This window comes from Sinocyclocheilus rhinocerous, unplaced genomic scaffold (assembly GCF_001515625.1).
Source record: "Sinocyclocheilus rhinocerous isolate Xijiao unplaced genomic scaffold, SAMN03320098_v1.1 scaffold68, whole genome shotgun sequence".
NCBI classification, from domain to species: Eukaryota; Metazoa; Chordata; class Actinopteri; order Cypriniformes; family Cyprinidae; genus Sinocyclocheilus; species Sinocyclocheilus rhinocerous.
In genome coordinates this window covers 859,523-872,173 of record NW_015666487.1, presented here as the reverse complement: position 1 = coordinate 872,173, position 12,651 = coordinate 859,523, and the positions used below count along the sequence as shown (strand labels likewise).

The following is a 12,651-nucleotide window of genomic DNA, read 5'->3' as shown; positions in this document are numbered from 1 at the left end:
AGGGAGAGGAGGAGGGGGGGGGTCAGGAGTTTTGGATCCGCATCATTTCAAGGCAGTTTTCACATTATGACTGCGCAGGCGATGAAGAAAAAAACCGGACACTTCTCATTAGTGTTTGACTGCGGACCGTGTGTCATGGGTGAACTGACGGCATCTTTTAAGATTAATGGAAACTTTGCGAAATGATGACAAAGGTGCATAAACTTAGGCAGCACTTACACAGAACTTTATGAAGTACATCAGTGGAGAGTTAGCGGGGCTGTCGGACTGCACTCGATGCGCACAAGGCGCATTTTCTAAGCTGAAGCTGTTGGATGTAACGATCGTTATTTTTAAAAATCTGTTTTTACTTGGACGTCATGGCACTATATTTTGTTTACTTATTGACTCTATTGGCGCTGATTTTGCCTGGAGATATTTGGGGAGCAGGAACGTACGCGTCACGATACACTCAACATGTGGATGAGAGTCCGTCTGTATCAGCTGCACAGAGTGGATCTAAGGTGACCAGCAGACACAGGTAAGTTTTCATTTTAGCAACACACCTCAGAGTTGATCATTTAATCATTTTTAACATTATCAGCAATAAAATAATACGCTGAAAAATGTTTTGTCAGGTAAAGTAGAATGTCTACAAAAATCTGTATTTCTAATTATTATTCTTAATTATTTATACCATTATATTTATTTTGTTTTGTGATCTAAATGATCAGTTATGTCTAGGGCTGTTTTGGGCTATTCTGTAGAGACTTACTAACTTTGTAACTAAGATTTAACTAAGTAGAAAAGTGTGAAATATTGGTAGCCACAGCACTTCATTAAGCCATGTACCCTTGCTTACAAACAAAACATTCAAGCTGAGTTTTTAAGATCATGTGGCGTGTGTCACACCTGTCTGAGCTGCCTATGCTGATGTTGCAAATATAAGGTCATACTGTACTGAGTTTATTAGTTTCTAGTCACTAAATCTAGTATGAAATTGCAGACTCTGGGTGAGTGAGCTACTGTTGGACAGGTCTGCCCTTTTTTGGCTTTACTGAGCAGACGTCAATGCATGTGCAATGGGATGGAGGCCAAACGGTGAAGACCTTAAGTGCACTTATCCTGGCACTAGCACAGCCCCGTGGAGTAAAGAGGTTCTGCACTGCACTAGTTTGGGAAAGAATGTGTTGGCCCCTGCTGGCACCACCGCGTAAGACTGTCTGTTTGAACTCTGCTTTGTTTTACAGATGTGTGAAATATTAGACAACTTGTGGTAGCCGAAATCCTCCTTCACAGCGTGTCCCGTGTTTCCTGTCTGTTCAACATCTTGAATGATATCAGCTGCTCTTCTACTTTTTGATTGAGTTGTACTATGACTTGCAGTCCAGATTATGCCTTATAAACAGCTGGTATGCGCATGCTTTCAATCCAACAGAAAAAAAAACGTGCCAGTTGCCAGTAAAATGACTCTTTTTTGCTGACGTATATTTTGCGAAGCTATTTCTCCAAAACAGATGCGAGAAGACTGAAAGAGACATTAACTGTACTCCTTAACATAAATTTTACTAACAGACTTTTCTGTATAGAACAAAGTCCGAAATATGACATGCATTTAAATATCTTAAAATAAATTGTTTAATATATATAGCAACGTCATTACTTACCTTTTAACAAATTTGTTGTTCCAAATGCTTATCTTTCACTGTGATGCATTGCCTGGAATCATAAACAAGTAGTTCCTGCTATGACAAAACTTATGATGTTCCAGAAACTTCGTTAGTTTCATCCTTGATGTAAAGCGTATACATGTATGTAAGTGTTCTCAGCAAACGTGCGCACTATGTTTGCTTGTCGGGAGTATGTGTAAGCATCTCGCAAACAGTTTGCTGAGCTCAGCTTTTATCTTAATCATTTAGATTTCAAATAGGAAATACACACTTTCTTACATCTAAACCATAATTGCAAACATTGTTTGGCTAAGCTAAGCTAAAAGTGCTACCGCCAGACCCGGAGATCGGCTGAATGGATTCGAAAACGGTAAAACTCAACTGTTTAACTCTAGGGGAGTTGGAAAATGAGCCTATTTTCAAAAATAGTGGAGTGTTCCTTTAAAGTTTTCCAAATGAAGTCCTTAGCAATGCATATTACTAATCAAAATGAAGTTTTGATATATTTATGGCAGGAAATTTACAAAATATCTTTATGAAACAAGATCTTTAATATCCTAATGATTTTTGGATTAAAAGAAAAATCGATCATTTTGACCCACACAGTGTTGGCTGTTACTACAAATATACCCGTGCTACTTATGACTGGTTTTGTGGTCCAGGGTCACATATATGGCTTTATGATACATCATATATGGCTTTTATCATATATAGGCTTTAAAGGGTTAATGATGTGTTGCCTCATTCGATGTGAAAAAGTCTGCAAATAAGGCTAGTGGAAGAAAACCATGAGAGCAAATCTTCAAATGTGGCTTGTAGACTGCACGTATTTTCTCTGTTGGCCTAAAACACAAAGAACACCTTCTACTAATCTGCCTTTAGACAGCTTACTTAGATATATTTGAGCTTTGTCTGTATGGATAACTCAGTTACCCTGATGACCTACCCACGGTTTCTCTCTTGAGCGTAGCAATACATTGCCCTACTGTTGCTGTGTACTCTGTGTACACTATTATTTCTGTCCAAGTTCTGTTTCTGCTTGAGATGCTGAAGTGATACTTCATTCCTTGCCAAATTGGGTTCTGTGGATTTTATCCTGTCAAAGGGAAAGTGTTTATATTCAGCCGCCTTGAGTTGGATGTTCTTGAGTTGGAGTGGCACAGGCTTGACACTTGCATCTAGTCTTCTTCTTTATATGACTAAGCAGTGAATTTTATTCTTGTATAAAATGAAATGCTGACAGTTGCAGTGGGTGCTGTAAAAAATAATTAGATGACTGGGAGTGTTTATAGAAAGTGTTAAAGTTAAAAAAAAATACTGATTCAATCCTGAAAAAACTTTGTGTGGTAATTAAACAGAGAGCAAAAATACATGGTACAAGATTGCTGGACATTGGAACCTATTCTTAAGAGTGATCTTGTACAAAATCAAAATGGATTTGTGTACATATGAGACAAAGAGGCCATTGTGACTCCAAAGTTTTGTTTACTTTTCCTCTCTCAAATTTGATAAAAATGATAAAGCCGAGAACCACTGTTTCCTTTTTTCCCATTGGTATACATGGACCCAGGCCTTTGTCCTTCGTTTTTTACCTCCCCCACAGAATAAAGCTGAAACAATGGCTCAGTGTTCTATTCACCATCACACTTTTAGTTGTATACTCCAAACCACAATTTATATGTCCTATTTAATGCTTCTATGCACATTCTGTTTTTCATGAATCCATCCAGAACTTTGCACTATCAAAGTTTAGTTCTCTTTCATCAAATCCTTAATCCCAATGTGCACTCATAAATTTTCCACATTATTTTACAAACCAACACAACATTTTGTATTCATAATGATGTTCAAAAGTAAGACTTTATTCAACATTTAGGCAGATACAAATAGATGCACCTAATCAAAGATTGAGTGGGTGTAGAATTTGAAAAGCATGGTTGTCTGTGGTGAAGATGTCCGTGTTGAACTTGTGTACTCTCAGTGTCTGGGCCCCATTTGTTTGTATGTGTGAGAGCACTTGCAGCTGATGCATTGAGACATTCCTGTCTCAGCAGTGCTCATGATAACGAACGATTAACCAGGCTCAATGAGTTATTGTGATGAACCAGAAGCATTGGATTTCAGCCTGGTTTCAATCCCATCTAAACAAGCTCCCTGAGAAAACAGCATCATTTATCACTTTAATTTTTTTAAATCATACAGCACTCTAAGGTGTTGGAGAAGCTACATTAAACTCACTCAACTTTCTTTTAACTTTGTATTTTTTGAAAAATATGATAGAAGACAATAGAAGGAAAAATATGACAGTAGACATAATAGAAGGTAACAAAACAAACGACAACAACAATAAAAACGGACAGATAGATAGCAAGAGAGAGAGAGAGAAAATGATAATAATAATAAACTCACTAAACTTTCTAATATGAAGACACACTAGAATTCCACTTGAAAAAAAAAGGATCTTTATGATTATTATTTTATTTTTATTATCCATTTTTATATGAATGTACTTAGTCTACTGTGTGCCCAGAGTAGATGTATATCGCTGAGCAGGATGGGGATATCCCTCCCCTCATTCACTTACAGGATGGGTGGACATTTAAGATATAAACATCAAATAAACCCAAGTGACAAACAATTGTCTGAAAAAAAAAACTCTTATATTTGATGCTAAACTTTATGGTAGTCATGAAAAATCGTTAAAAGGGATCGTACAAGTCATTAATTACTCACCCTCATGTCGTTCCAAACCCGTAAGACCTTCGTTCATCTTCGGAACACAAATTAAGATATTTTTAATGAAATACGAGAGCTTTCTGACCCTGCATAGACAGCAACACAACTGAACAGTGGTTCAACCGTAATTTTATGAAGCTACGAGAATGCATTTTGTGCCCAAAGAAAACAAAAATGACGACTTTATTCAACAATTCTTCTCCTCCACATTACATTATTTTATTATAATTGAATAAAAATGAAGATTCTCATTACAAATTTGGGAAGAAGGTTGCGTAAGTTGCAATTTCAAATGCATGTCATAAATGGCCCAACAGCAATTGCAGAGTTGGAGCAGCATTTACTGCAAAGCAAGTTGCTCCAAGACACTGAAATCACAGGATCATTAAAATTATTCATAGACTATTGATTAGACTAAGTGCATCAAAGCCTAACATAATCACATATATGTGTATGTGTCATTCACTACAAAGACCTCACCATTAGAATCTTTAGTTCGGGAACTGGACTACACTAGTTGCGTTGTATTTTGTTGATTGACTAAAAAGAAACTCTCTCCGATTATTTTAGTAGGGTATTCCGTCCAAATCGATGGAAGAATGCACATGCTCTGACAGAACAGAAAGACAATTTTGTTCCAAGCCTAACCCAGGACCTTGCTAACTTTTGTGATGCTTTGTGGGTGTCTTTGGAGGAAAGATTTGGTTTTGTGGGTGTCACTAGAAGAAAGTTTTGCTTTTGAAGGGCAATTATTTGTACTTTAATTACAGGGTACGTTTTTAGTTTAGCTCTGTCTAAAATGAAGATGGCAGTCCTCAACCATTTGAATTGAAGCCTTAATTAGTATAATTTGCCTATGCTTTGTACACAAACAGGAACTGGTGTGCCTACGTAGTAACAAAGACTGTAAGCTGTGTAATGGAAGATGGAGTGGAGACGTATGTGAAACCTGAATACCAGCGTTGTGCTTGGGGCCAGTGTTCCCATGTGGTTTTGTAAGTATTCATGAGAAAAAACACAGCCAAATTGCATTTCATTTAATCTTGGTTACCACTTGCTGTTATGACAGTGTCAAACGGGAAAGGTTTGGAACGTGTCCCTCACTCAAATGTCCACCAGAACTATGCATGGAATGAGGTGGGAGAGTTGAGACATAAATGTCTCAGATGAAACTGCTAATGTACCTGAAAGTTACTTGTAATGTTGTTATTTTACAAATTTTTTTAGAGAACACATTCAGTCATAAGTCCAAGATGAAGTTGACCTTTTTCTTAGGTCTCAATAAACCTCGGTTTTATCCAAGATCTTCAAAGAAAGCCATAATACTAGTCTCCTATCAAATACAGAAGCCACATCACAAGTATGAATAGAGTATAAACAATGTTCTAATAATAGCAACAACTGCACTTGAAAGTTCAGTAGACACACAAGAGGCTTGCCAGAGCAAAGCAAACACTTTCAAAGATTTTAACGATGCATTGAAAGCTTCGACTGAATAAAATAACAAAAACATGCCCAGAAACAACAGCTCAAAGAAAAAGAAGAACAGGCCTTTATTGTACTGTTGCCTAGCATAGTTGTGGCCTTTCGAAAAGTGATACGTGGCAAGTTTTAGAAATGTCACAGAAGTACACATATGTAAAAGCTTAATTTTTACAGCAAAAATACTACACATAGAGATCATATTCAAAGTTTCTGCTAGAACTGTATATGATGAAATATCTCACACCACAGGTATCGGACCTATAGAAAACCACGGTACAAGGTTGCCTATAAAATGGTCACAGAGATGGAATGGAAGTGCTGTTATGGCTACTCAGGAGATGATTGCAGTGATGGCAGGGGCAGAACTACTGTTGAAGAAGGTATGGCGTTACAGAACTCATAAAGTGAGTCAAGTTGATCTGATATTTTCATATATTTTAAATTTTGCAGCATTCTGTTGTAAATTTTTGTATCATTATTATTTTTTGTCTTCTTTAAAAAAATAGCTTCATAGGTCTCTTTGTAGATATGCTTCCAGTAAAAAGTTTGGACATACCTGAATGATTATAATAGATGTGTACAAACTCTGGTGCTGGTCTCAGTTTGAATTAGTAAATGTCAAATAACTTCAGTGTTAATTACGTGTGTGCAATCAATGTCCCTCAATAGGGAGAAGTGACAGCGAAAAGATTAGACAACTTGAGGAACAAATTCAAAATCTTCAGTCAACCTTATACAACATGAATAAGAAATTACATGAAGAATCTCGACGGGAAGGCATCAGTGGTGGCAACAATCTGGCCGATGCAGCCCAGCTAGGGATGAGGGAGACCATTCACAGCATCCAGACCAAGCTGGACATGCTGGACAACATGACACAGGTCCATGATAGAACCCTCACCAGCATCAACAACCACCTTGTGGGCGGCAATGGAATCGGAAATGAGTTGGACAGTCGCTATGGCACACTGAAAGAGGAGATTCTCAGGGAGCTGGAAAGGCGGGTGACACTGTCTTGCTTGTCATGTCAAACTGGAGTGGAGAGCATTCAAAGGCAACAGCAGGAAGACAGAGAGAGGATCCGAGCTCTGGAGAAGCACATCAGTGTGATGGAGCAGCACCACCAACAAACTGTAGATTTGCTCAAGAAGGAACTATCACACTATCAGAGTTGCTGTGATTCACTGAGCGATCTGGACAGGAGGCTTGGTGCTATTGAGAGGAAGGTCAGTTCGACTGCAGAGACATATGATATCCTTAGAGGACGTCTTGAGAAAGAGTTGAGAGGATCAGGCAATGGCGGTCGGGGAAAAGCGCTTGATGAAAAACTAAACAGCCGTCTTAGAGAACTGGAGAGAAGACTGAATGGGACTGTGAGAAAAACCGAGCAAAAATGTTCCCATACTGAGACAAGTATGAAGGAGTTTGTCCACCGAGAGATTGGCCAGATAAAGAACTCTGTCCTCAGTCGAAACGATGATCATGGTTATAGAATATCTACCGTGGAGATTGATGTCCAAGACTTGAAGCGTTTCATTAACGACCACAAAAATGATCTGGAAAGGTTAGGGAACAAAACAACTGATCTCGACAGCGGGCTTAAGTCAGCGATTAATTTGTGCACAGAGACGTGCGTTTCAAAAGGGAGTGAGACAGTAAATACTGTGAAAAGCCTGGAATGGAAGGTTGTTGCCAATGAGGAGGACATTAAGAAGTTTGACACCAAACTAAAGGATTTAAGTGTGTCTGGTGACTCCTTATTGCACCGTATTATAGATCTCAGCCAAGACGTTCAAAAAATTAAGGATCTGACAGGACATAACGGAGAGCACTTTAACCAAATCGTCACCGATGTGGAGAATATGTTACGTGATTGTGACGTATGCAATGCGATAAAGGAAGAACTTAGTAAAATAAGAAACATAACCAGCCATACTTTTAACACGTTCCAGGGAGAACTTATAGATTTACACAGAAAAGTAGATTCAGATGAGTATGCTTGCTCGCTGGTATGCTCAAACCTCCAGGAGGAAGTGGGCAAACTGAAAGAAGAGGTTGAGAAATGCACAGGCCAATGCGTGATCAGCATGGCTAACCATCAGAGGAACATGGATAATCAAAATACCATAACTCGCAAGCTTGGCAAAGACCTCAAGTCCATTCAGGGTGAGCTCACAGGGGTAATCCAAACGTTCAGCTCCACCAATGACACTCTGAAAGGCCTCAGGAACACCATACAGGGGCATGAAAACTCTATTTTTGAGCTGGACTCGTCTAAGGAAAGAATTTACTCTGAATTAGATCAGATTCAGGATGATTTGAACAAGCACAAAGTAGACAGTAAAGTGCGTTTCAATGGCATCAGTAGCTTTAACAGCAATTTGATGATTGAAATGGGAGAATGCAAACTTTCTCGAGAAGGGCTGGATAAGAGGCTCTCGAAGATGGAGGATGTCTGCGGTAGACTGGATTCCTTGTCAGTAAACCTTCAGACAATCAAAGATGGCCTGAACAAACACGTTTCTGGGCTTTGGACATGTGTTAATGACCTAAACTCCACAGTCATCTCTCACGGTGAGGCCATCAACAGCATTCAGAATGTTCACTTAGAGAACATTCATGGCAAAATGAACAACCTCAACTCTTCCATACTGCATGTCCTCAAGAAGTTCCAGAGCTTCATTGAAGAGGACTTCACTGGTATGTTACATATGTCAAGACGAAAACAAATGTTATAATTTGTGTTATGAATTTAAAAGCAATTGGACACATTATACCTCAACTATCCATTTTTAGTTGTTTTTGAATGTGAAAAACCAAGCAATTTCTTTTGGGCCAATCCTCAGGACCTCCTGGATCACCTGGTCCTCAGGGAGAGAAAGGATCCAAAGGACCAGCTGGGCCTCAAGGACCTCCAGGCAGAGAAGGACCACAAGGGAAAGCAGGGCCAATAGGACCCCCAGGTAAATAAATGAGACGAGAAAATAAGTAAATAAATATATATACATATATTTCGTAAAATCACCAGAACAGGATTTTATATGGTTAAATCACTTATATTTTTCTATATATTTTCTAATTTTTCTCTTATTTAGGCCTCAGAGGTGAACAAGGTCAGTGTGTTCTTACTATTGCTACTGCTATGACTACTAATAAAATGTTCTACTAATAAATTGATATTTCTAAAAATAAATAATGTTTCTAAATAATTTTTAAAATAATTATTTTCCTGCTTACCAGGACCTCCTGGAGAGGATGCAAACGTCCCAAGACTGTCATTCTCAGCAGCACTCACACGACCGCAACCCATTGCAGGCACTATTGTCTTCAACAAGGTCTTTGTCAATGAAAGAAAGGCCTACAATCCAAAGACAGGTATGTATGTTAAAGACAAGCATATAGTGTGTGAATTAAGGTCTGTCATAATCATAAATTCTCTCACTAAATGTATTTTGACAGGTATGTTCACTGCACCTGTGAAGGGGCGATACTTCTTCAGTGCAGTCCTGACAGGTCACAAGAATGTCAAGATCGAGGCAGTCTTGTCTAAATCCAATTATGGAATTGCCCGCGGAAATTCAGCAGGCTATCAGCCTGAGGGTCTTGAGAAACCCATGGCAGAGGCACGGCACACTCCTGGCTCCATGGTCATCTTCAACATCATACTTCCTCTGGAGAAGGGAGATACTGTCTGCATTGACCTGGTCACAGGTAAACTTGCCCACTCTGTGGAGCCCCTTACGATCTTCAGTGGGATGTTGCTCTATGAGGAAGACGACAGATTGTAAGACCCATCTGAGACTCAGTGAGGACAATTTCAGATGTAAACATTTGTATCTGGACATAACTTTTTTGAAGAACAGTTCTACATATTCAGTGTTGAATAAGGTTTATAATACAAATTATATGCAGGTTTTGTTTATAACAGGCCATAAGGAAACACAAGATGGATATATTTTTTCTCCATTATCAGAAAAATGGACTGAGATTTTTTTTTTTACATTTATTCTTGAATGGCAAATCATATATTTTCATATTCTGTATGTGAGCAGCCATGTTTGCTTATATTAAAATACAACTGAGAACGGAAAATATCTTTCTAAAAAATAGCACATCCATGTCACTTCTTGCCCCAGAAGAGAATGAGTGACTGTCAAACTGGGATCGGACTCAAGTAGAATATTTTACATAATTATCTAATAACCTAACACAACCTTTACTTGATCTGACCTTACAAACCTTCATTATAGTAGTTATTTGAATGTATAAAGATGTGTTGTTGTCAGCAGCGTGTTGCTAGACCCTTGAAATACCCATATGCCCCAGTAAACATTACTGATAAATACTGAGAATGGAGATTACCATTTACTGACATGAGAATCATTTTGCCTGATAATATTTCAGCAATCATGTTGTGTGTTTTCTATCAGCTATTTACAATCATATGCCAGATTCAGAAATTAAGCATTCTTGAGCTAACTGGTCAAATGGTTTTGCAAAAAGGTCTGAATTAGTTTTTTGATTCATTCAGACAGTTCACTCATACACTGAATCATATACAGCATTTTCTCAAACGAAAAAGAAAACAAAAAGAGCGCTGGATGAGGTGGATCTTTACCTACAATACAGTGTAAAAACAAACATTGCAAATGTCTTCTAATGTTTAACAGTGATTAAACAGCACATGCAACTTGTGAACAACTCTGTAAAGATAATTTAAGATATATTCATATAACAGTATATAAAAAAGGTTGGTTGGCAGTGCAGTGCAGTACATAATATTCACATGCACAAGCCAGTGTATTTACAGTACTTCCCAAATAAATTTGTTTGTTTGAAATTTGTAGAGAAGAATGAGAAACGGAACACAAGAACAGATACATATATATATATATTTAAGCTTGTTGTGGATCTACAAGTACATACTTGGGTCTGTACCAGTCCTTTTGGCCACTTGCAGTTTGCCTGTATTTTCTGTTATCCAATCAATGCAATCACTACTTTTCTTTTAAGAAATGCTGTTTATGCTCTCAGAAAATGCTAACACAAAAACCACGGACAACATACTGTATGTGAAAAACATAAATATAATTTTTTTTTTTTTAAGCATCACGCCACTATGTATACCATTATCCCCTTCTAACTTTCAAGCTTCATTAAAATACACCTCAAGAAGAAGGAATCCAGAGACCATAAGAAAATATGGATCTGTGTGTACTGTTGGTGTGTTTTCAGTTTAAAATGAGGAAAGATGTTTACTGTTGGTGTGGTGTGGTTTCAGTTTAAAATGAGGAAAGATGTTTTTCCCCTAAAGGTTCCATTCGGGTTTTTAAAAAATGGATATAATAAATATTACACATGATATTTTCTATTATTTCCCATTTCCTCACTGTGTTATTCTTTCATATTTGTGGCACATTTCTTCACTTAATCTCCAAATTTGGAAAAGTAACTATAAAAGGATGAACTCAAATAAAGCAGGCTGTGCAGAGAGGGACATTTTTAGACATGCCAGAGGCTATAGATCAGGAAACTTCTGTAACCCATTCTCTGGTGACTCTTCCAAAGAAAACTATCAAAGCTGTTTGTGCTTGATGCAGAAAAGATTTCATCCTGGCTATCTTTTTGTCAATGGATTTTTATTTTGTCTCTTTGGACTGCAGATGTTCTCCAAATAGACCAAATCTAACAGCTCAGAATCTGTATCTTTGCCAGACATGTATTTGTGCGACCTTAGCTGTCTTGGTGGTCTGCTTAATGTTTTCTTTAATACAAAGGGATTTAAAAGGACTTTGCACTGAGTACTGTGAGATCAAACCTTGACCATTCAGTCCATTTTAACCCTCAGAAGAGAGAAATTCCTTAAAAGGTCTTCATAAATGTTACTTCAGAATGCTTCATCTTGCGGTAAGACAGCTGATTTGCTCAATTTCCACTTGGGACCAGGTTATATCAGCTGTCCAGGCATAACCTGAACCATATCAGGTAAAATCTGATATTTTTAAATTTCGTCTCACTACAGGCATTACAAAACAGTATTATAATTATGCAAATAAAGTCTGACTGACAAATAAAATCCGACTGCTGTGCAATCCAAACAGTCCTCAGATTATTTTCAGCACAAAATGTTTTCATAATCATATCTTCTTCAAAGCTGAATGCTATATATTGAATATACAGTATATTTGCAATGCTAGTTGTTAATTAAAATATTTTTCACAAATTTCTTATTGTGTTAAGTTTTTTTTCTGATTTTAAAGGGGTCCTATTATGCTCTTTTACAAAGTCTTGATTTTGTTTTGGGGGTGTACTAGAACAGGCTCTCATACTAGGTTGTTCGAAAAACACATTATTTTTCACATATTTTACATTATTACAACACCTCTCTCCCCAGTCTGGCATGAATGGCTGAATAGTTCCTGTATCAAATGAAGGCCCGCCTTCTGAAATACAAAATGTGCTGTGATTGGTTAGCTGGGACAGTGTGTGTTGTGATTGGCACCACTCGGCGCCTGGTCGGGAAATGTCACGCCCCTTACCATAGCCGCCTGCGAGCTTCAGTGTAAATATTGCATCATTATTAAATCAATTTGAGCGCGATTTAAACCCGGAGGATTGTAACCACTCTAAGTTCGTCTGCCTTGAGAAAGCTAGCGTGTCTCCGACATAGCGATAACACTCGTTGCCTTCTCTAGTGCAGCTCAACCAAGGTCTCGTCCCATTCGTCGGAAAATATGCATTGTAGTCCAAACGAGTCATTCGTTGTAGTTTTTGAAAAGTG

General features: G+C 37.9%; 1 protein-coding gene across 1 annotated transcript; it reads left to right on the top strand.

Annotated features, from left to right (window-relative positions):
• Positions 1–85: 85 nt before the first annotated feature.
• emilin1a (elastin microfibril interfacer 1a) lies at positions 86–9,823 on the top strand. The gene is made up of 8 exons (XM_016543762.1): positions 86–520; positions 5,261–5,380; positions 6,120–6,250; positions 6,540–8,570; positions 8,717–8,833; positions 8,966–8,983; positions 9,111–9,245; positions 9,330–9,823. Exons 1-8 carry the CDS (start codon positions 360–362, stop codon positions 9,656–9,658), a joined length of 3,042 nt encoding a protein of 1,013 aa, XP_016399248.1. The 5' UTR covers positions 86–359; the 3' UTR covers positions 9,659–9,823.
• Positions 9,824–12,651: the final 2,828 nt, after the last annotated feature.

Coding starts and splice junctions, on each gene's coding strand:
- emilin1a (XM_016543762.1), top strand. CDS start 360: ATGGCACTATATTTTGTTTACTTATTGACTCTATTGGCGCTGATTTTG. Junction 5,381..6,119: donor CAGTGTTCCCATGTGGTTTT/GTAAGTATTCAT, acceptor CTCACACCACAG/GTATCGGACCTATAGAAAAC. Junction 6,251..6,539: donor CAGAACTACTGTTGAAGAAG/GTATGGCGTTAC, acceptor GTCCCTCAATAG/GGAGAAGTGACAGCGAAAAG.